At 36.7% G+C, this 25,707-nt stretch overlaps 1 protein-coding gene across 5 annotated transcripts in view; it reads right to left on the reverse strand.

The window, feature by feature from the left end:
* NELL1 (neural EGFL like 1) overlaps nt 1-25,707 on the reverse strand; it is a 287,963-nt gene that overhangs the window by 40,248 nt on the left and 222,008 nt on the right. For all 5 annotated transcript variants that reach the window (XM_084520793.1, XM_084520792.1, XM_084520790.1 and 2 more), the window contains exon 15: nt 24,641-24,736. In XM_084520793.1, the coding sequence (XP_084376919.1) occupies nt 24,641-24,736 (96 nt within the window). The remainder of the gene's footprint in view (nt 1-24,640; nt 24,737-25,707) is intronic.

Raw genomic sequence — 25,707 nt, forward strand, 5'->3', positions numbered from 1 at the left:
AAAGAACAAGTGTCAAAACACCGATGAAAATGAGTATTAACAGTCAGGATAAGTCTAGGTTGGAAATCAGCAGAAGGTTCCTAGCCATAATATCAGCACTGTCTAGAACAGCTTTCCAGGGGAAGTATCATAGAATATACAAGTTGGAAGAGACCCACAAGGATCATAGAGTCCAACTCTTGGGTCCTCAAAAAAATTAGATCATGAAAAAAAATAAAAAATAAAAAATAAGATCATGAAAAAAAAAAAAAAGTAGCAGGCTAACATTTTGTTGTTGTTTTCTGTTTAAGAAAAATAGGTGATTTTAGGACAGGCCTGAAAAATCCATCAATATGTTTAAGTGATACAGTCACCCGTGGTAAGTGGAAACTTAACTGAATTATCTGGAAGTCCCCTGTGCTGTGTAAAATGCTGGGTATTTTATTACTTTGTTAATGACAATTACTTATCTATGATAAAATTCTGAAGTTTATTCTTCATATAATACCAGATACCACAGGGTAACCCTGTGATCCTCCTCCTCTTTTCTGTATAACAAGGAACTGCCTGATTGCCATTATAATTTTGTTCTGTTAGCCATCCAGAACTAGCTAACACAGACTAAGAATGCTTATTTATCCCTAGACTTGCGTAACAGATTTTTGAATACAAAACATGGTTTGTTTGTTTTTCTTTTGAGACAGGAAATGACAGAAAGGACTGGGGAAAGGAGAGCTATTGATGTTTCAATATATACTTTCCAAAAGCATTTTACACTTGCAACTTCTACAATGTTTCTGGTTATCAGCCAGGTCTATCTACACATAAACCACATAGTTTACAAGTAACTATCTTCTCTATCACATAAGACCCAATGGATTGTAAGAGCTAATTTAAAAACATTACGATTTCTTGTTCAAATGTGCAATTAAGAAGAGAAATGAAGATTGAGATTAGCGATGGCAGAAGAACTCTAAACTTTATATTACACAATTAACATTTTAAGTAGAGTGGGTCAGAATAACTGGGCTGTTTACTTGCTTGCAACACTGGAGAGGGAAATAAGCATGCTTCAGGTCAAATAGTGCTTCATTTATTTTCTAGCATTATTTTAATGTTTTCAAGTCTTTTTAAAAGCCATTTCACACTTAAAATTGGAAACATTTACAAAGGTTTCAATAGCTTGCAGAGGCCTTAATAGGCTTCCAAACAGATACAAAAGTACATAAGGAATATGTACTTTTTCATATGTGGAATAGCCATACATGAAACCTTGGTGTGCTCTTAATTAAGCTCTGGATGTGTGCAGAGAGAATAAAAAAAAATCTACTGGAAAATCTGAATAGTTCATTTAACCAAACATTTGTCCCTCTGACTATGGAAAAAAAAATTGGAAAGTTAAAGGCTCAAGGTCATAAAAGATCATGTTCCAGTGCTCATTAAGAGGACTGCTAAGCAGCAATGACATACAGATTTTTTTATTCACTTAGCACAAAATGGGGAAATAATACAGGCCAATTTTCAGTAAATTAATACAGATGACATAGAGATGAGTTATTGTGCTCAGGCTGTTCTACCCTGAACATTGGTACCAGTCCAACACCTACTCCCTGAGCAAAGGGAAACTACCCATCACAGTAAAACACAGAGAGCAACCTGAGCATGACACCATACCAAAGCAAAAGCAATGCCACCACCACCTTGGAAGAAATGCACGCAAGTACCGTGTATCCTTCCCCTCTGCTCAGCACTCTGGTAGAGTCTTAGCTGCAGTAATATGTCCACCAAAGTGCAGGAAATGAGCTTAATGGAAGATACAGACCAACAGAAGATCCAGAGGAGAGGATATCAAGAATAACCAGAAACCTGGAAAACAAAACTTCAAGGGAATATGGGAGGGAAAAAAAAAAAAAAAAAAAAAAAAAAGATATGAAAATATTATACAGATGAATACAAATTGTACATGTGAAAATAGGCCTCAATCACGAAGTGGATTGAAGTAATATGCTTAAAATGTAACATAGACATAACATAGATATAAGATCTTAAGGAAAAAAAAAGCTAAGATAGAGAAGTACATGACATGCACAGGCTTTTTAGGGCAGCTGTGCAATCTGCATCCATGAAAGTTTTGAAGGGTGAAGGATTTTTTTCACGTGTGTGAAGAAAAGGTGCAGCTCACTGTGACATGTCAAAAGACCTGTCTTAGGTTCATTCCAGATTTATTTTCTGAGTCTAAATTTGTCTTTGTACAGACATAACTTGATCCAAAGTCATGCTTTTGTCTCAGTTCTGCTTAGCCAGTTACTGACTTCAGTGAACACAGCTCTGGGAGAAAAACAGACACAAAATAAAATAAAATGAAATAAACAACATTGTTTCCCTATGCCTCTTTCATTACTTCAGTGTTCTGCTAAATGCAGCTGTCTGGAGAGGAAGAATAAGATAAGGCAACACAGGTTCCTCAATTCAGATCTTGGTATCAAAGAAAAGGAGGAGCCAGATATCCTACACATTGTGTTTAAAATTCCTTCTTGCCCATTATGAGATACCTTTATAGATTCTACTACGAAATTAAGCACAGTTTTGTAGAAGCCCTCCAAGTCTTCTTTCTCTTGTACCCTCCCACAATAGCAAGAACTCAGTACCTTGCTTTTGTTACAAGCCCATCAAATCAAACTTGGCAGGATTCTTTTCTTTTTTCAGCTTTTTGCCTTAAATTTCCCCTAGTATTTGATCACAAACTATCTGGGATTTTGCTGAAGAATGACTCCCATTAAAGAGTTTTAGCTCAGAGAACTAGAGCTTGCCAGTTCCCTAGAAGTAGGATCTAACAGCCTCCAGAGCAGAGGATGACATTTCTGTTCAGCCAGGTTCACAGCTGAAGCATTACGCATCATGTCAAAGAGAAACAGCAATAGAAAGATGAAAAAAAAAAAATATCGTCACAGATTCCAAGAGAATTTGCTCCACTGTAATTTGTTACTGCCAACTAACTCAACAAAAGTTACGGTAGTTATAAAATCAGTGCAAGTCAGAATAAAATCAAATTATTTTCCTCAAAGACAGCAATATATTTGATCATATTGGAGGACAGTTACTGTATTCTTTATTGGGAAAACATTCATTTTAAGTGTTAGATGCCTAGTGCCACAAAGATACATAAAATGGAATATATACATTAAATTAAAAGATGTTGAAAGGTATCACCATGGCATTTTCACTGAAGAAGCTGACAGCTACGCTATTGTCTAGAATGGTGTCTGTTAACTCCTAGATAACATCTGATTCTTAATTAAACACAAGCATCTCCAGTTTACATTTTTTATGACTTCATAGAAGGACTGTAGCTAGCAAGGTGATATTGTGCTTGGAAAGAAAGATAAGCTCCTTTACAGAAGTAGCAATGAAAGCAAAGAATCAGAATTGAAAAGAGTCAAGTTTAAGCACAAACCTAACTGACATGGAGGCACAAGGTGGAAAAAAAGAAAGAACAAACCCACTCCCAATGCCTCTGCAGACATTTTTCAATTGCTAGAATGCACCCTGGTATTTGGAGTGGAGTGATACTGTCAGGCAGATGTTAAGCCTAAGTTTATGCCCTTTCTCATGTTATTTCCCAGTCAGAGCATTTAAACCTTTCCCAGTCAGAGCATGTAATGCCGTGCTAAGCAGTGCTAGGCTGTCCAAAGGTGTTAGCCATTTCTGAGAGGAAGCTGAGAAAACGCATCTTACTGCTTCTGTGCTATTATCTGCCTCTTCTAAGCTGTGGCAAGAGCCGAATTCAAAAGCTCTTCCCCTTTCTCCCATCTACAAGAGGAGACAGGTAGCTCTCCTGGCTGTAAGATGGATGAACCTGCAGACGGGCTCTGTGTCCAGGGGAGAAGTGAACCTGTTGAGGTGTCTCCTCCCAGCTGGGCTGGCCTTACAGCAGCAGGTACACAGACAGTCGCTTGGCAGTGGTAAAACTGAGAGTAAACCTAGCCTGAAGCATAATCCACCATTTGGGCACTCCTACAAAAAAAATAAACACTACATGGTTGTAAACATCAAAACTTCTGGCTAAAACTTAGTAATGGCTGGGCTTTAAGAAGGTGCTGTCTCAAAAACCCAATATATTTTCTTCTTTTATTACAGAGGTCAAAATAGTAAAGTATATCTTCTCAAGTTTTATATTAAGGAAGGAAAAAAAAGACTCCCAGGCAGAGACCTTGAATGTCGAGTGATTTTTATGGCTATATAACAGGCCCTGAAAACAGAGGGTTTTAATAGAAGTGTCAGTCACAGTCTGTAACTACTTCCATGCAAAATTATGACATCAGTATTTAGTGAGATCTTTCAGGCAACGTGTGAACAATACAAGGCAGCTAATTGGCAGGTTACCCAGACTGAGAAAATTCATTCAGGAACTTTGCATATTCCCAGAATTCAAGCCTCCTACTGTTCACAAGGTCAAGTGAATGTATTGCAAGCTAGGCTCTCATTTGGACTTATTTTAATAATTTCTGAATTAGATATGGTTCTCTCTTTACTTTGCACTTGTACGGTATTACTCAGTCTCCTAAAAATCATGTCATATTCCCTACAGTTAGTCATTAGCATACTTTTCAATAACTCAAACACTATCAAAATGAACATGGGGGGGTCATTTTGAAATGGCAAATAATCATTGCCATTTAATTGCAAGGAATTTTCTAAGAAACTTTTTACATGAAAGAACAATGTTCTCATATAAATTAGTAGCTGTAATCCCATCACATCACTCCACGTCCATTTTGTCAATACAACTAAATTTCTCTCTGGATCATATATTACCCTGAATGAAAAACAAGATAAAACCGAAAAACAAACAAAAATGGTTTCTCCGCATAGTTCTTTCAAAACCAAAGGGCTGTAAAGGTTAGTTTTCATAAATTGCTTCAATGGATGTCTCGTCATATTAGATTTTGCAATAGCAAAATTGGATGTAGGATATCTTGTTGAGAGAGCAATTTTTAACAACAGTAATGATACCACTGCATTCTTCTGTACTGTAAAGAAGCAGTACTTCTGACCTTGCTCATCTCGACATCTGAAATGCACTGACACATTGTTCAAGGCAGGTAGTTTTGAAATACACATAAAATCAGAACTGTCACAATGCTTGCAATTAAAGAAAGAAAAAAATTCCAGTAACGCCAAGCCTCAGACCAGGTCAGCCTGCTCACAGGGACAGATCATGAAATCTCTAAGCTTTGCAACCTTCCCAGAAAGCAGCTTTGTCTTTCCCACCACTTGCTCACTGTATTTCAGTCCAGCTCATCCAGAGACTTCCAGTTTGCACTACATCTCATTCATCAGCCTGAATGGCACTTTAAAAACAGAAGCAGGGCAGTCTTGGGAACAAGATTTTAGTTAGCAAGTGGCCATGCATTCCTGCACAAAGAAACATTTTAGTAGGATTTCCAAGTTAAGAATACACAGATAACATATTAAGAGTGACAAAATCTACTTGCCAAGTCTGCGCTATTTAAAAAACACTTAATAACCTATCATCCAGCTAAACTCTCCACACTTTCTGTGAGTTTCTAAGGGGGTACGTGTGTCATTTTCTGGCACTGGAGTAACTGAGTTCTGAACCAGAATATTACTGATTCACTCACTCCATACATGACTCTCTGGGTTTTCTCTTCAGCAGCAGACTGAGCTGCTACCAGTTCATGTTCCGTGATATTGGTGGGTCAGACATAAAAAAAAATACATAACACAAAATGGCACACTTCATGTAAGGCAACACATTTTTATACCATTTCTTTAGCTCTCTTGGTGCTCGATTGGTTTGTTTAGACTTCAGAAGACTGAAAAATCTCCAAAAGTACAGCGTTTCAAAAAAAAAAAAAAAAAAAAAAAGTTAAATCACACTGCATGTTCTGGGTGAGAAAGCAAGAACTCCATCCACACCTGCTACAAACAAGTACAACAGTAATACTTGAATAATAGCATTCTAGTGTCCAAAACATTCAGACTCAAAGTACCAGGAGAAGTGATCCGATATTCAGGAGATTATGTATGGCTTTTGATTTGCACAGCAAGGACTGCATCCTGGCCTAGAAAGGATGTATCCTTGTCTAGAAAGATCAAATAATCAGTCTTATAGGATACATACTTATGCTTGTCTTTATATATATATTGATTCAAGTTGAAGCCTGACATAAATTTCAGATTATTCTCCTTCCTAAAAAAAATAATAAATAAATGTATAATTGATAATGATGCAGTAATTTTGCATGGCAAAATACACTTTTTTTTTTCTTTGGAATAAAGTAATTTATCTGGAATGCTAATTAACAAGGAGTCATTTCTGAAATTCAGGATTTATAAATCTCCTTGATATGGCCATCCTTTTTTAATCATTTCCATTACACAGTCTCAGACCAGATGAGGTAAGATCAACAGACAACCTGGGGTGTGCAGTGAAAACAGACAATAATCTTGTTTTCAGCTGAGGATCAAAACAAGCTTTGAGAAAACCAACTCTGGGTTTTATTTTCTTATAGACGAAATGCATTTGTTTCCCTGTGTGCTTGAGCAGCAGGATATCTATGAGCAACCAAAATAATGTATACTTCAAACCCAAAAGAGCTATCATTTATTTTAGTCACAGAGCACAAGAATCTGTCTTCACAAAGCAGCCTCTTCCCAACCTCCACAGACACTATTCACTGCATTTTAAGAATCAAGTCACAAAAATACATGGACCATCTTATCTAATTAGTACTCATAGAACTGAATGCAGCATTCCCTGAGCAGTATACGGATTTGAAACAATTTAAGTCTCTAGTTTGGCTGTTTGTTAGAGATGAAACACTTATGGTTTTTCTTCCTTTTCCCCCCTCTCTCCTATTTTGATTCTGTAAGATAAGGTAAATGCCAAAGAAATACATTGTTTAGCTGTGGAGATTAACAACAGTAAAGGGCAGAGGAAATGGATGAGGAAGTCAAAAATAGCTTGAATGCCTTGGCTCACCAAGAATGAAGCATACGCAAAATCGAGCAAAAAGATCAGTAAATATGAGTCAGCAGCACAACATTCTTAATCCAGAAGCAAGCAGGCTACACTACAGTTGAAAGCCATCAATCACAGAGTACTTAAAATTGATGAGGGTGCCTCCTTGTATCAGTTACATACCAACACATTCAATCCTCTTTTCTAAATGTGAAGAAAGCATCTTGATTCTTTTCAGCTCTGAGTAAGTCAGTCTTTTAGCATCAAGACAACAGCCCACAAAAGGGTGAGCCACACTGAAGATTATGTTCTCATCAGTACTGTGAAGAGCCATGCCCAACTCTACTAACCTTCCTTCAGTAAAAAGAAAAACGTCAAACAACAATAGCCAAGGAATTCACAATTTTCAGCAGCAAGAAGAACATTCACTCGCAGATAAGCTGGCTGCCATTCGATTTATGAAATGCTGTACTTCTGGATATGCCCTGCAAAATCCAACACAAAGTCTACAGTAGGTATAAACAGCCAAAGGAGTCAAGAGAGCTTTGTTGACAAAGTAGACTGCATGGAGTCTTTTCAATTATGGGACCATTTTTCATATTACACTCACATCGGAAAGGAAGAGGAGGCAAAGACAAAAGGACAATTACAGTTTACAGCTCATATCAAAGGGGTTTGTACGATCCATGTTTTAGTATTATTTTTCTTTCTATTCTTACCCACCCAATCTCCCCTCACACAGACAAAAAATCAATAAAGCAGCCAAATGTATGAAGTTGAGTGTGAGTTTAATTGGAAGCTGTGAAAAGAGATACAACATGTGGTATGACAGTTCTTCATTTTGCATTGCTTTTGTAGCAGACAAAAATGACAATTTGGGAGGAGCAGCTGCCAGAGTAGTTACAGAGGCAAAAAAATAATAAAAATCTGTTGACAAAGAATTGAAACCCTGAGAACAGTTGTAAACAGTTCTTTCTCAGAAGCCCAGTGGTCAAACCACTGGCACATCTCCCATACTTTCTTCCTCAAGACATCCAGTTGCAATTTAAAAACTAACATCTATATTTCAGATAACAAAATGGGGGTAAGCACTCTCCCAGGAAGCAGTACTCAAAGTTGGAGAGAAATGTCCCACAGCCACAATTTCAGTAAACCATCCTAGCACTCATACAGTAAGTCATTCTGCATGGGGAGCTTCTTTAGTTTTGTTTGTTTGTTTTTATTTGCATTATATCCCCCTTGCACACACAAAACACAAACCTGTTAATCATGAGCCTCAGAGAACGTAACAGGTGACAACAAATGTCTGAATGTCTGTCTCCACTTAATGCAGTATTAGTCATCTACCTGTTATATCAGACTAATTTAACAGTAAATGATGACACTTCCCTACCAGTTTGGTGAAAACAAGAGGTTACAAGATAGTCACAAGTGCTTTCTTTTAGAGAGAAGTTAAAAATCATTATATTCATAGACTGAGAGCTCACTCCATCCTCTGTCTGCATGCTGGCCATATAGAATTTCTCTCCTTTTGGACAGAGACACATATTCCAGCCTCGCTCCAGACAGGTCATGTTGAACAGTGTATGGGCAAGCTACAGTCAATCTTTGTCACTAGCAGACAAAAACAACCAGCACAAAATGTGGCATGAGAGAGTGTCAGGGAAGTCTGATGGCTCAAATAGCAAGAACCATGTGCAGGATGTTTACCCTGCCACTTGTGCGCGTGCACTGAGTCCTAGCCATTGCTGCTGGTGCTTTGCTGTCAGAAACTTCACGCCTACTCAAAACAGTAAGTCTCCAGAATACTGAAGAACAAAGAAAATAATCCTAGGGAATTGCCTGCATTCTCTGAAATGAGACACGCAACAAATTTGTTTTCCTCATGAAAATATTGGGTTGCAAGACTTCATTGCTTTCTGCACAGAAATACATTCCTTTCAGAAATCTTGAAATTCATTTCTACAATCTAGCTTAATACTAGAAACAACATTTCAAAATACGATTTAATACTAGTATCTGTCAAGAGCAAATTGAATAAGAAAGTCTTCCAAACCAGGCTGAAGTCAATGAAAAGGCTAATCAAAGGAAATACACCTCTTTCAATTTTGAAACTTTGAATACTCGTTGCAGGAATGTCTTTAGCTGCATATTCCTCTTGGTTAAGTGCAAACTAGTAATATGGATAGTGTAATACAAGGCCTAAGAAGTCACACGTGACATACATGCACAAAATTAGGGGCTTTCATTCAGAGATTATTTTCCATTATAATAACTTCTTGCCAGCTTCATTACTTGTATACTTCTGATGTAAACAGTTTTCAGTAATAAAGACAGCAAAACTGAAGGCACGTTGCAGTCTTGCAAGAATCTTTCAGAATAAGGGACCAGAGAGAATCATATCCAATACCACAAATTGCATTACAGTGTAAACAAAAATCTAACCTAGGTGAAATTAATAAAGCTGAAAATGACTGTATTAAATGAAGATGACAGGATGGAAACGTTTTCTATAAACATATAGCTCTATAATATATTCATAGCCAGCGGCATTAGAACAGTTTCAAACCAGCAGACAATTCCTCATTTTTAAACCTCTTTGCTAAAACAAATAATTACATCTACACATTCATTTTAAAGAAAAGACTCTCCTTTTAAATATTAATAAGCTGCTTTTTATAATGAATTCTAAATTACAGTAAGAAGTCCGGGACTTGGGTGGTTGGTTGCTGTTTTTTAAATCCAAAATACTTTAACAGTGTTATTCATTTGATCAATGTTATACGGTTATATGTTCACAGTCTGAAGGCAAATTTGCAGTACACCATGTTAGAAATTCTCCCATCTAAATGCTATAATACTCTCAGTATCAATGCTCAGTGCAAACAAAGAAATCAAAACCTTGATAGATGAAGCACCATTAAGATAGTATCATCTGTGCTACGTTATCTATCTGCATGACCACACAATCCATCTAACTGAAGAGGCAAATGTAAAAAATCACAATTCAAGAGCATCTTAACTCTTTTCACCACTCAGGTACTATTCTTCAAGCATTGCAGACACCTTCCTCTGCTCCAAAGAAAAGGAATTCACACTCCTTCCTAATGTAAACCTGCCCAACATTCATATTTATCCCCACATAGGGTCCTCTAAAGTGATTTTGTATTATCATTATCCCCATCTGGATAAAATAATAAATCATGGAGAGAAAATTCAACAGATGTCTAGAAACTGTTTTGCACCATATCAGCATGCTGTTTTCTTGTGGAGCTGTATTTACAGCCATGAAGGTGCTCATAGAGAAATGTTTTAGGAAAACGTCCCAAGTCTGAAAAATCGTGACATCAACATTGCAATTAATGGTGCTGCCTCTAACACCGATGCACACAGAACACCAAGATGAAAAAGACCACAAGTTCTCTTTTCCTCACTTATTTTTACCTGATTGTGCAGCCCTTTATGCCCCTTGTCTGCCATCCTCTACCCTCTACACCACTCTAAATTTGTATACATGCACAAAGGTAGCACAGATGAAACGTGGAAATAGAATAATACAAATATTATTTTTATTCTACTTCACAGCTAGGTAAGAATTCCTTTCCAGAAGGAATTGTCTAATTCTAAATTTCTGGAATATATTGTTTCAGCACAGATACACATTATTAGAAAACACAAAAAAAATACATTGGCAATAGCTAACTAGACAGTATGTTGTTTGAACTGATCTCCACAGAGCAAACATATGCATAAAAGACAAAATTATACTTTAGAACCAGTAATATATAACTTAGACACAGAAATCCTTGTTTTCTGAAAACAAGGGATGACCTATACACCACGCTACACATATAGTCCCGTTAGTCTTGAAAGCATATTTTAACGGTATTTATATTTACACTGAATTTAGATTAGATTATCTCACTTCCAAATTACTTTCTGGAAGTAACAGAATGCTCACAGCAACACTGGGTGTTTTCAAGAAGGAAGTATAAGAAAAAATAAATGAGAATTCATGAATACTGTGATTATCTGCCAACATTTACAAGTAATTTTTGCACCTCTTTCTCAAAAATTCTTAAAATACACATTGCTCTAGTCAAATACAAACTGTATTATACATGCATTATGCATTACATATCAACAAAATACATAGGTACAACTAAATGGGTTGCTACTTCCTAAAAGTAGGAGGAAGCACAGCTGGATCAGCCCTTGATAGCTGTGTAACACATTTGTCTGTCCAGTATAAACTTCTCTTTGCAGTAGACTTTACCTTGGTTGTTAAAAACGCAAGCCCACAGAAAAATTTCTCTCTGCATTCTAAGATGGCGATGTCCTCAGTGCCATAACCTACAACCTTGCCAAATTCTGCAGGACCTTTACTCACGGAAGGGAACCCAAAACTCACAATGTAAGTGCCAGGTGCCTTAGAAGAACAACCACAGGCAATTTCATAAAATAGCTGATTACTAAAATCAGCTAGCAGAAACAGCTACCTATGATATCCATCCTTTTTATACAACAAATTCATCAAGCTGTTTCCAAAGAGAAAATAATCTCTATGTCCATAAAGTGCCATGGTCCCTCATGTAGCTGCAATTTTATATGGTATCACAAAACCCAAGGTATTTTTAAAATCAACAATATCACAATTAAGTTGCATCATTATGGTTGACATGCTCCAAGTTGGAATCTACTGTTAGTCTGCTAGAAAACCTAATTTGTCAATAATCTTACTTGTTTATAAGTGGGATTTAAAAAGACTATATAGTCATATATGATGAAATTGACTTCATAAAACACGTTCTGTGCTAACTCAGTGGCTCCTAGTTTCAGCGAATACTTACTCATTTACTAGAACGGTTTGAACTTGAGGATCAAATCAGAGCATTATCTTGAGTCCAAAAGTTTGGAATCATCTAAGTATCTGTGAAAAAGCTGAGTACAGTTTTTAAACTTTATACACATTGTTTAAATATGCATATATATTTGATTATAGTGTCAGACAAATGACACAGATATTCTATTACAAAATACTGTTATGAATATATATTATCACTTTATATTTATTCCATTAATTATTTCTTTTGCATTAATTTACCCTTGGCTAGCATTTACAGCCAGCTGCTCTTACAGTGAACCGTTCTTTGCATCACTACTAGACAACTGAAATCAGTAGGACTACTCATAATGTAAGACAACCCAGCGAGGTAAAGACTAACAAAGCATTTTATGACTGTCAGCTAAATTAAGTTTTATAATAACACTTTCCATCAAACTTTAAAGGTCAAGATTCTCAACCTGTTTCAATACAGTTGAGATTGGTATAAATCAAAAGATTATGGAAAACAAAAAGCATGTAATGTTTTATATCTTCAAAGACACAAGTATCTGGAGTTTTAAATTAAGGTTCATTTACATTTGATTTATATTTGAAAGTGATAAACAGGGAAAAGAAAAAACAAACCAACAAACAATTATTTCCTGGTTTGGTTGGACCCTTTTTTTTTCATGTCTTAAAATATTATCTTTCCTTCAGCAGAAAACTGAAAATCATTGTTTCATTGTTACTTATAAAAGCAGTGTATGACATTTGTCATTTTTTTTACCATTGATTGGCACAAAACCGTTCCCTTAATTCTTTCCCAATTTTATTTCTCATTTTGGCCTAGAAACCTTGCCTATGCCCTTTAAATCTGGCAGTTAATACACAGTAATGTGAAGAATGAAATATGAAATCTAGAAATGAAAATATACCATATATAAATTTCTTCAGCTAGACCAAGTTTAGTATTTATGAAAAATATCACATTAAATGCAATCAAGTGAGGTGTCTTACAGTTCTCCACAAGAATCAACAGAGTAGCAATGTCAAAGGTAGTATATTTCCCATTTTGGGTGTTTTTTCCCCCTGAAGAACATCCTCCAAAGGGGCCATTGCAAATTATTTTACAGTGATTCAGCTCACTGATGAAACTGTTCAGTAAGAGGACTAATAATTGACCAGTTTCATTTTGCTAGTTGTAGGAAGAAGGCATAATAATGCATTTAATACACTAACAAATTTAGTTAACACTCAGTAAGGAAACTTAATAGTGCTGTGACAACCTAAAACCTTAACAAACGGATATACCTTTTTGTAGTGACTAGTGGACTATTTCCTTCTTGTGTAATTTATTTTTTTTTGTTTTGTTTTGTTTTTGTTTTTTACACATGTAAACTGCATATGATGGAGGAATCTGAAAAAATCCCCCACAGTCGAATCTGTCAGACAGACATTAGGTATCAGCAAATCCTGGTCATTATTTATCAGACTCTGTATCCTAAGTGACCTACTATCATCTAGCTACACATACAACTTTCTTTCATCTTATTGAGTATTTTGAGTATCGAATATACCTAATAAAGCCTGTTGAGAAAAGATGGGGGTGGAGAAGGGAGGGGGTCAAAAAAAAAAAAAAGAGCTCTGTTTAAAAAAAACCATATGACTCAAAAGGGAGGCCTTAGGAGTAACTAGGCATTATCACACTATATCTGACTCAATAGCCTATAAATGATTAATGGAAGCACTGAGGGAGTTATTATTGCTATCAACACACACATCTCACAAACTGCATAAGCTGTGAACTCTCTATATGAAGTTGGAAGAGAAACAAGATTTGAGATGAGAAGATGAAAAAAAAATATTCCGAGGTATGAATTACATCTCTACTTTCTCCACGCAGTAAACTGAAAAAAAATAAAAGTGAAAAAATCTGTGATGGACATTCTTAGATTCTTAGGATGAGAGAGAAAAACCCCTAACTCTCTTTCTAGGAAATATAAGCACAATTACTTCTGGTCAAAGAATTCCCTAAAGCAATTCCACCTTCCCCCCTCCCCGCCCAAAAAAGGGGATCTTCATAAAGCACCTTGTAATTGGAACTCAGTCTTTGTAATAGGTCATACAAGTGAAATACATGTACTGGCCACACCTTCTGCAGGCCAATTTATATATTTTCTGAGCACTCAAGAGAATAAAGAATTTTCTCCTCAAAGCTATTTCAGTTCTGAGCCCAAAAACTTTCATTGCTTTTCAAGGTTAGTGACTCAACTGCAAGGGAAAGCCTGTTGCCCACCCTGGCTCCTTGTTAAATAATAAATAAATAAATAAATGCTGTCTTTAAAATGAAAACAATCTATTTAATCTGCCTTTAACTGAGGAGTACCTACACTGACAACTCAAAGTTGTCCATCGTTTGGACGGCCTGTTAAACCAGTAGGTTCTTATAAAGAAGCTGAGTGGCTGCAGCACACGCAAAGGGGGACACATGGGATCCTAAGCAGAGTTTGTGTGCCTCTCCTCTTTTTGCAGCTCATCAGAGAGCCTGACTACTTACTAATAAGAAAATCCAGCAGGTGTGCAAGAATCTATACATGCTGGTGAACTCTGCCATCCGTGATGGAAATATCACTACTTCCAAGATGATGCAATGAGGACAGTGGATGAGCTGGACCTACAAGTTTGAACTCCACATAAGAATCATTCACATTTACAACCATGTAACTGCTATCAAAAGCTGAAAGGATCTGTAACCTATCACAGAAACGCAGCTCTCTCTGAAGTTAAAGCACAGGTGCTACTCCATGCTAACCAGACAGCTATTAGATGATTGATTTCTCTGACTGACATTGCTAAAGAAGGCACAATGTAATTACCCAAGCTGAAATAGGATACAGGTTCAACAGGAACTTTAATGACCAGAAGTGTTTAGACCTTTCATTTTATGTCTCATTCAAAGGATAAATGAGTACCATTCCAAAGATTAGATTGCCAGCATACAGAAAATGTCTCTTCAGAAAAATCAAATAAGAAAGGAAATTTTACTCTTTCACATAAAACCCCTGCCATTTATGTTTGCATCTGAAGTGACCGATCTACTTAGTAGATATTAGATGTTGAAAGAAGTAATTCCAATGTTACACTGCTTAAATAGTGGAAAACTCCAGCTATTGAACTGACTTGCTAAACCAGAGATTCTCTTTTTAAAAGCAAAAAATGATTGGTGTATTTGAGAAGAGCTCTATTTCTGCAAATGTGAGGGACCAAACAGATTTTTATCAGAACTTTATAAAAAGTTAAAAACAAAACAAAACAAAACAAAAAAAAACTTTGCTACCTAGTTCCTCGAGTTAGATTATGACTGTTATTTTACAGCTATCTCAGTCAGTTAGTTACAGCTAGTTCCTTTAGGAACTAGCAAAGAAAACATTCAACTAGAACAATCCACATTATGTTTATGCTTCATATGAACCTTACATTAAGCAAAGCATTCCTTTAACACCTTGCGTTTCCTTTCACCAGGGTCTACAGGCACAAACGTTGCCTAATGAGAACAACAGGATCTTCACAGAGAGTTTACGAGCTCTGAATCTAGAAGAGATTTTAACACCACGCTTTCCAGGAGATGGATGCAGAGGTCTTTTTCACACCCAATAGGTATTACTCTACTGATTTTTTTGGTAATTTATCATCCATAATATACTGGATTATCCAGAAAAAAATCCAGAGCTAAGAGGAGTCTTCTGAAACATCATGCACTTTCTGCAGCAAAACAGATGTCACTATCAAACAAATGACCAACAATGAAAATGTTTCACCTGATGCTGAAAGATCTTTGGAATGACAAAGCAAGTTTGTAATGTTCCAGATCAGTAAAACTTTGTATTTCTTTTCTTGTCTGTTAAAACACAGGAGTACAATCCTTAAGAAGGACTTGTTTTCTTGGGTCCATACACTGATTTTAATTCAGCTTCTTCTGCTGTAAGCTTTTCTTCGCTGTAGGAGTGCATAACTCCATTCTGCAACCGTGCTAAGAGCAAACTATTTAAAAAGGGGGCTACTGAAATTCAGAGTAACTTTAGGTGCTAAAGAGGGATCTTCAGTTAATAAAGAAAGGATGGCATTCCAGCAATGTTTTAACTCATTCTCACCCCCTCTCCTAGAGAAAAATAACTGATATATTTATCCTATTGTACATGAGCTACAATAGGGCAAATGATCTACGCCATTTTATTTGCTTTCCAAGTATTTTATGAACATGGATTCAATCTCTTCCTCTGAATATCAATCCAATGAAAGCAAGCAGACATGGCTGTTGATTTTGTGGTGTTGAATTACCATCAATAAAGGGAAAAAGATCTTGCTGGTTAACCCTACTTGTTTTTCTGTTGTATAACCTCCATCAGCTTACAGTGTCCTTCTTACACCATAATTTTTGAGGTGAAAAAAAATTAGAAATTAAAAAAGAAAAACTGGAATTAGGTATCCAATACCACTAGAGCAACAGCAAGTTGTTTTGCTCCAATCCTTTCACATCATATTATTTCTCAAAAATTAATGCTGAGATGCTGGTTCTGATTACAGAGATACATTTTCTCTCACTACGTCTTGAATAACTTGAATGAGATTACTCATGAAATATGCTATGAAATAACTCATTATATTAAACTTTGGCTGAAACGTGGCTCTATATGGTAAACTTCTAAGCTTCACAATTTTTGTCAAGACTGAATTATCTCCCCAGCTTGAATAGGACCTTACCCCTAGACCAGGTTAGTTAGATTTGCACCATAGACCAATGTGTTAAAGGTGGCATATTTATCATTACAAATGCAACTAACATAGCTAATTTTACTTAGCCCCTCCCCCCCCCCCCAAAAAAAAAAAAAAAATTATTTCACTAGAACAATTTATTTTTCATTTCACCTAATTGAACTGCACCAGATCCTCAGGCTTTCATGCAGGTGAAATTCTCCCTGAAACCAAGAGGAATTGCCTTAAAAAAAAAAATGTAAGTTCCTCTCTATGCACACTCTGTACGTCTCAAGTAATATTTCTAGGTTATCAGTAAATTTCAATATTCACGGTTGATTCCCCAGTCTACAGCAGGTTACTGATAAGAAAAAGATAGTAGAGAGCTTATTACAGTCAGAAATGTCCCCTAAATACTGTGTGTAGTCAGACAGACTAAGGCATTTTTTATTTAATATTTAGTTAGTCTACTATCTATTCTGATATCTTTCCATAGAAATATTCTGTTTTTCACATACAGGTATCTGCCCTCAGGAAGCATAGAAGGGTGTCAGACTATCCTGACAAACTATAGCATTAAATATTATAAAATTAGCGGTAGTGCACTGCATTCAGAGCAGGCCTGGTTTTTTGGGGGGGTTGGTTTGGTTTGGTTTGGTTGTGTGTGTGTGTTTGTTTGTTTGTGCTTGTTTGTTTTTTTTAATTAACCAGAGTAAAGTGACTAATCTGGCTAATTCATCATGAATTATGTATTTTAAAGCAACTATTTTTTTCCAGTTCACATCCATATAGGATTGCTTCATATATGGAAGCTTCCTCGTTGTCAAATGGAAATTTCATAAATAGATGAATACATTTGCGCAAATATAAATATTTGCTCATATTTTTGAGTGCTTTGTAAGTCTGTTTTCTTTAATATATTCAGGTAGTGATCCTGCCACTTGAAACAAATTTAAATCACATTGACTGGGTCCTCTGAATCCAAGAAGAAACTGCAGTAGGTACAACTGCAGAGACAGTGTGGGAGATGTTCCTGGTGATAAACAGGATGAATGCTAAGTTAGGGACTGAGCACTTCAAAAAAGGGCAAAAGCAACAAGGCCTACAGCAGCAAACAATTTCCACAGCCTCAGTTTGAGCAAGGCTTTTGAACAAAACTTTGCTCTGTGGGCTGCAAGCTGTAGGATGTTCAGAAGGAATACAAAGCTTAGGAGTGTGCTATTGTTTGATTTACCTGTCTCTTTCTATGCATGATTTTCCTTCTGTACTGCATAATTAGTTAGAACTTATGGACGAATAATCATGTAACACTGGGGGTGTAACAGCAGCCCAAAAAAAAACAAAACAGGAATAAGCAAACCTTGTTTGTTCCCAGAGATTTCCAGGCACTAGAGGGCAAAGACATTTTTACCTTTTTACCTAGACTATCCCACATTTCTCCGAGCACCCTCTTCTCTCAGCTAGGAAAGAAACACATGTCCTTTTAGGCTGTGAACACTGTTTTCCACCTCTGCATCTTCCAGGAATGTTACTGAGACCAGCCACACGGGCAACCTCCTTGTTGTGTAGGTACATCAACCTGATGTAGAACATCTTGAACAGGAATTGGGATACAAAGAAGACGGCCAGCCAAGACCATGTAAAGGTATTTTTGTAATTGTATAAGGCAAGAGAACAAAAATTTTAAAATCTGGGCTTGGATCTTCTCTGCAGTATAAAGTTTGATCAACAGAAATTACCTCTTCATTACATTGTTCTGTATGAATCCAAATGCAAATTAGATGTCAACTATCTAAATCTTGCCTTTCTCTTCTCTGAATAAAATTGCATCCTTAAGTGATACCTGACATGTACAGCTGGCATACAGACACTGGCTGGGGGAGGAAAGTAAAATTTAGGTGGAGAAATTTGAATTGTGGGAATCTAGAGTAGTGTGCATTATTCCAATCAGGATATGCAAAATTATACAACCCTATTCTTAAGCACAAGTTTTGGGGATCTGAGAGAATAGAAAAGAATTTTCTTTGACTTTAAAAAACAAAAACAAAAAAACCTCTCCCCCTCTCACCAAATCAGAAGACTATGAAAGAGATTTTATGACCACAAGTCATACAAGTAATAAAACATTAGAATATTAGAATCATTTGTTAGCTGGAATGTCAAGGTATCATCTCAGCTAACAGCAGAGATTAATATAGCAGATATTCCTTTCATTAAAATCAAACAGAAGTATATGTACTCAGACACTTGAATATTACCAATACAGCAACATAAAATTATCCCATGGAAATAAATAAATAAATAAACGCAGTCACTGCTTAATGTTACTCCTGGCTTTTAAACTTCAATTTTTGCAGTACACAAGGCAGTATAAGCACTACAAAAAATGAGTCCAATCTCCCCAGCCATGGGGATAAGTGCTATTCCTGGTCCGGGAGATTTCACTTTTCTTTGGCTTGGCAGTGTGAGAAAGAACTTCCCCCCTCCTTTGAGAGTTATTTGTTGATTTGCAGGCAGATGTCCCCTTGATCCTTAGAGACTGTCTTAATCATATTTTTCTAGTAGATATTCTTTCATCTACTCCCTGATATCTTTACAAATGACAACTTTGTTTCTTCTATCATATTAAGATATCACCTCTTGTCATTTTGCAATAAGCACCGCTGGGGCAAATGCTGTAAACAGCTTGGCAGCAAATGGAGTAGGGTAACCTCAGCCACCTGGAGCATCTGCCTTCTCTGGATCTGTCACACTCTCAGGAGTGTTGTATCAGCCACAATCACCATTTTCTGTAATAAGTTAAGCATCGCTCACTTCAGCCCTCTTATATTGCACTGTACAGGCTTTGCCTCACCTTGAAATGAGAGGCTTTAGAAAGAATCTAATGCAAAGCCTTGTGCCTACAGCTGCACAGCTGGTTTGTTTCCCAAAATAAACCTTGCTTCATATTTTACAAAATATCCTTAGGTAGAGAAAGTAGGGAGTTTTGACATTTAGCTTACTGTACTCACTGGAAATCTTTTTTTCGGTTTTGCACTGGGTTTTGTTTGCTTTTTTTTTTAAACCAGGTTCCTCAACTGAAATGTCTTTGATAGCTACACACCTAAAGATTGATCCAGCTCCGGAATCAAAGAAATAGCACATGGAAAGACAGTTCTCACATTTCTTTCTATTTCCAGGGTCCAAAGGAATAGACTATAGGGATTTTTACCCAAAGGACTGCAGAAGACAAGAAATTCCAGAAGAAGCAATTTAAGAGATGAGTCAACAAAGCACTACGCAGCGTCTAGACGACAACTCCAGATACTGCAAGCTAATATGAAACAAACAAACTAAAGGCCTCCTCATTTTCCTGACAGTTACATGACACATCCAACTTCAAGATATAAGCATTTCAGCGTTACATTGTGCACCTGTGAAAACCACACTGCACTGAAGAATCCTTATGTAACTAATACAGCACTGCAAGAGTTGATTTATTTTTTTTTGTCATTCACAAGTATGATCAGTGGGATTCAGAGCACATTTCTCAGCCATGGTACATACCAAAATATGACCGCTCCCCTCAGTGTCAGACAATCTTGTGCACACATGGTCCAAAACCACACACAAAAATATAACCTCAGTAATTACCACCTCCTGATGCTTCTCTGCCACGTCTTACCTTTACTTCTGACTGTTTACAGTCAGCAGGCAATTCTTTGACACCATTCACCCATTTGATAAGGAAAAAAATAAAAGTTTACCTTCACTTTAGAAAGACTAGACAAAACTACAACAAAAACATTTATCTCTCTGAGCTCTAGTCAATACACACTCCTTCTTATCTACCAGAATCATATTCCTCATGCAGTGTATACCAGCTCAGACAATAGCTTTCATAAGCCATGGGAACAAAGATTTGGTGCAATTTTGGACATGTTGCTCAAGCAGTGCGAAAGCCCTCCTGCAGCTTCGGGGGAAATAAATAAATAAATAAATAAATAATAAACTTGCCTCTAGCTAGGAACCTGCTTCTTCAAACCTTTTTGCTCTTTCCTTCTTATTGCCCAAGTTATAATTCATACAGGAGGTACTGTAAAGAGGTGGCTTATATTTGAGTAACAACTGGCTTGTGCCTAGGAACCAGCTGGAGTCTGGGGTATCTAGCCCAGGATGACAGTCTGCTTTCCCATGGCTGCTCTCCTCCTGTGTTTCTGTGCTGGACACCTACTCTCAACTTGCTGTGTAATGCCAGGATCTAACTTCCTTAACTGAAATGTCTGTAACCACTGGACACCATCACAGAGCTGTATTGAAGACGGTGGGTATTTCCTAGGCCCATACACAGAACTCCTTCACATGCATGTAGGTGTTCGAGGGGTTCCTGCAACATACTGCAGGTTCAATCATTTGCTTACTCCCATCTTTTGATATTCTACACTGTTATGCCTAATTCATTCTCAGTGCTTCATCAGTGGCAGTAATGATGATCATTCCAGAAATACAGAATAATAGCAGAGCCTGTCTACAAAACCAGCGTTACAACTCCACTGACCTGTGGCTCACCCACTGCGAGAGAAAAGCAGCTCAATGAATTATGGGATTATATTTATTTTAAAATATTGCTAAAACATTGGAGAAAACATTCCTGGATGAAAAAGTAGGGCATTTGACTCCATGCTGCCAACTACTCTCAGAGCATTGTGTTTGCACTCCTCTCTGCACAGCGAAATGTCTCTTGGAAGCATTTAACAGGGATCCCTGCCAAGAATGCACCTGGGCTTAAGCCAACAGAATTACATACATTTAAGGATGCGCATCTCCAGCTCAGCAGCCAGGTGTATATATGCTAGAACCATACAGCAATGTAAGCAAAAACTAACACAAAAACTTTCTAGCATAGGCATCACAACTATGTTAGTTATCACAAATGGTAATGATCGCACAGATCATTTATTTCAGCCATGGTCAAATAAATAAAACAGACAAATAAAAAACTTAATCAGAAAATAGAATCAGTCCCTAAACAGAAAATGACAAGAAGTCTGTAAAAAGCATCAAGCTCACAGTTATAGAAAAAGCATTTATAAAGAATGGATTGAAAGAGATACTTGACAGTATCTCTGGATAACAATCTGCAGTTCACTTTGCATGCAAAAAGAAAAGGCAGCCCCACAACGGTGTTATGCGAATGCTGCATTTCAGGTAAAACAACTGGTAATAGCTAATTCTTCTCAGCAGCACGCTGAATTATGTATTTGTACATACACCTTAAATATGTATTTTAATTTCACCTTTTCAACTGAGTAAATTACCACTATATATCCCAGTCTTCTCAAATATCTCTGATTTTTTAATTAACCTAATATCATTTCAACCAGACAGTCAGAACAAATGAGTAACATATGATTCATATTCAGAAGGAAATGCACCTGCTTTTCAATGACCTTTCTAATTGATGGTTTGTTTTACCCTTTCCATGATGTTAAAGCCAATTTGGGTCACACCATTTTCAGCTAGTGAGGAGTCCTTTCAGCTCACAATTAATGTATGAAGGATTGCTGTACTGTTGGTTTGAAGGACATCTTTAAATGCAGCTTGGTGAATAGAACACATTACCCAAACACATCAGTTTACTTCAGATATGCGTCATCTCACCATGAGTTTCCATCAGACAAGATTTTACCAGGAATGTTTGATTTAAAGTCATGTCCCACCATTTCACAGCCTTCAAACTATGTTATGATTGAGGGAGTGGTACCATATGTTAAACACAACTGTTTATTTCTAACACTACATACAACAGAAGGAAAACAAATAAAGAAACAAATGGTTTTTGAATACCTTAGATGTTCTCCAATAAAACTGCAGCAAAATGAAGAGAGGCTATGAAGGAAGTCTTCTCTGACCTCCCATTCCTGACACTATTGCATATTCCAGGAACGAGTAGGTAAGCAAAAGGGTCTGCTTCAAAGATGGTTCATCACCTTTCTACTCTCAATACATATTTTTTTTGTAGTTTTTCCAGGACATGTACCTTCAGATGGCTGAAGCTGTTAGAGACCTGACATTCACTTAGCTACTGAAATACACATACAACATAACACATATCGGCTAAAGCTTTCAAACACGCTGTCTAATACAACTAAAATATGACTTCTCATATTCAAAGCAAATTCAAATTTCTCAATGTTATCATCATTAGCTTGAGTGGTAGACTATTGATAAATCCTACACATCCAATGAATAAAAAAATAATCCAGTCATATAGATTTTATACACAGAAGCAAGCTTCTTCTGACATATACCTCTAAATTTACTGATATACCTACCGAATGTCCCTTGTCTGCCATGTTTCCTTTACTTGGTGTGCTAACTCACCCTTTAGATCAAAAAAAATACACAAGCATGAACAACATAGCCTTCAATTGTGGTTATGTCATCCATTTATCAATCTTAAACCATTGCTTCATCAATTTAAAGACTCTGTATTCTAGTTACGGGAATCCCTTTACAGCTATAAGAAAGATGCTTTAAAGATTCATGGGTGAAAGACAGGCGGTTGAGCTGAAAGCTGGCCTAAAGCCACCAGCTCCCTGAGTCGGCAGGGAACCCTTGGGCAAAGCAGGTGCTGGTTTTGTAGAACCATATTTACACATCCATACAACACATCCCAGGTATCCTGAATCACTCTGAATGTATTTGTACCCTCTGAATTACAGACATTTTCGAAAGGAATGGACAAACTATACATGAGAGAGGCGAACTAGCAGGATTAGAGTGGGGCTCTAAGGCAGGTTTTCTTCTATTACCTCCCCATATATATTGTCCGAACTTATTGCTGAATGTCAGGAGGCTTGGGAGCTTAGTTCTGTTCAAAACAAACAACCCAAAGGCTATAGGCAAGCAAAATGCAGTACTCAAATTAATTCAAGATGATATGAAAAAATTCATGTCCTAGTTCATTCCCAAATCATTAGAAACAATGCTGACAACTAGAAACTATGGGATTTTATTATACAGTGATTTAAGTACATCCATAAAAAGCTTTAGGAGTTTTCAGAAGCTACTCAAAGCACATTTGTTGACAATTGGATTTAAATTACTTTCTATTATAGCAGAACAGACACGTATTAAACAGACACTGTTATACACTAATTATTGGACAGTCTCTGGATAACAAGTGGTTCCAGTGATTTAACGTGCCCTTTAATGGTTATTTCTTTTTTTTTCTTCCATAAAAAAAAACAGCTTGTCAATTATAAGCTCACCCATACTAGCATCATCCAACTTGCGTTAACAATTCACTTTATTTCCACCAGTAAAGTATAAAGGTTTACTAACAAACTTGCTAAACAGAAAACTGTCACTGGGTTATTTAAATGAAATTCAATTGCAATAAATACAGACCAAAATAAAATATAAAATCTGCTTTTCAGAGAACCTAATCAGAGTACTGTTTGGAATCCTGTAACATTCCTTCCTTCTAACTTAAGGTAGACAAGGAACCAGATCTCTGTGAGAAAAACAGAAAGGTGGACCTATGGAAGAGGGTGCCAGGATCAGATCTTGAAATGGAAAAGATTTGACATAAGGCTGAAAGGAATCAAAGAATCACTGGTAAGATACATTTCAACTTAAGGTCCTATGGAAATCGATGTCCTCAGTGACTTGGAAACAAAGCAAACCTTAAAAATCCAACAACTTGAATTAAGTAGAATTATTTAACAAAAATTCCAGTGAAAAGCAAGCATCCAAATTCAGGTCCAATGTGCCAAATAGATTCAGAAAAAACAAAAGGTGACCTTGAGCTCACACCACAGAAGATAGGTGGAGTAAATATTTTTCATTTACCTTCCTCTGTAACTAATTAGAAGTGTCCACTGGAAGGAAAATCAGACATCCCCAATCATTTAAAAATTTCCATGTTTAATGTAAGACTATCTTTCAGTTAGAAAAAGGCAGCTATGGAACAACCAAAACACATATCTTCACTGAAGAGAAAATTTCAAGCAGATTGAATTGAAAATACTACACTTTAAAGCAACTATTTCTTAATGCAGCATATCATATTTCTTATTACAAAAGAAGAAGAAAGCGTTTCAGCAAAGTTTTACCTTTCTCACAATGACTTCCTGTGAATCCAGAAGGGCAGACACATTTGTTAGGGGCTACACAAGTTCCACCATATCTGCATCCCTCTTCACAGAATGCTGAAAAATCAAAGGAACATGTGATACTACTAAATTTTTTTCAGCCCATTATACATTTGCAAGGTACTAAGAAAAGCATCCTAATTCTAAGCAATTAACAGAATTCAGCATCCACCTGCAAACACAAAGAGAAGTTACTCACCTAAATGATATGAGGAAAAATTTCAGATTACACCATAGGCAAACTACCTCACCAATAAAAGACTAATAACCATCTGGAAGAAGAAGAGAGGGAAAAATACAGTATACAATTTTAATGGGGCTGATACTTCAATTATACCCAATTTGAGCATGACAATTACAATGCTCTGGTGATCCACAGATAACAGGCTGGTCAGATGGTGTTAACTACTTGTTTCTCACTTCTGTCAAATAATACACTTTATTGAAAGGTCTGTAAATATAGCCTTTTCCTTTTTTAAAAAATTATTTGTAAGTGTAAATCACATTTTGAGGAATTGAAAAATTAATTAAGGGGGGGCTTATGACTAAAAACAGAGAAGGGGTCAACCACAAGACAGCACCTCTATCAAAGTGTGGTTCTTGACAAAAATGCACAAGTACTTCAGAAGTGCACTTGTCAGATATCTGAGTCGGAACAAATGATGGATCTCGGCTTTTCTAGCAAGCAGTGTGGCGTTCCTCTCACATATACAAGTTCAGCAGGAAGTCCACTAACTGTGAAAAAAGTATGCTTGAAATTTAATGCTATTTTTTCTTCCCTTTTTTTCACATGTGTATAAAGAGAGGAACTAGGACAAGAGAGGAAACTGCAAGTATCACGGCATGATCAATTTTGCACTGTTAACGCCAGTAAAAACTTTGCTGAGGCTAAGCTCAGGCCCTGTACCCGCAAACACTCTCCCAACCCTCTCCTAGATATATATTGAACTTCACAAGTTACTCAGTGGGCTTAACGGCACTTATGAGGGAAGTTACAATTAATATTTAAACAGCAGCTCTCTGCGCAT

Source organism: Aythya ferina, assembly GCF_964211825.1.
Source record: "Aythya ferina genome assembly, chromosome: 5".
In the NCBI taxonomy this organism is placed as follows: Eukaryota; Metazoa; Chordata; class Aves; order Anseriformes; family Anatidae; genus Aythya; species Aythya ferina.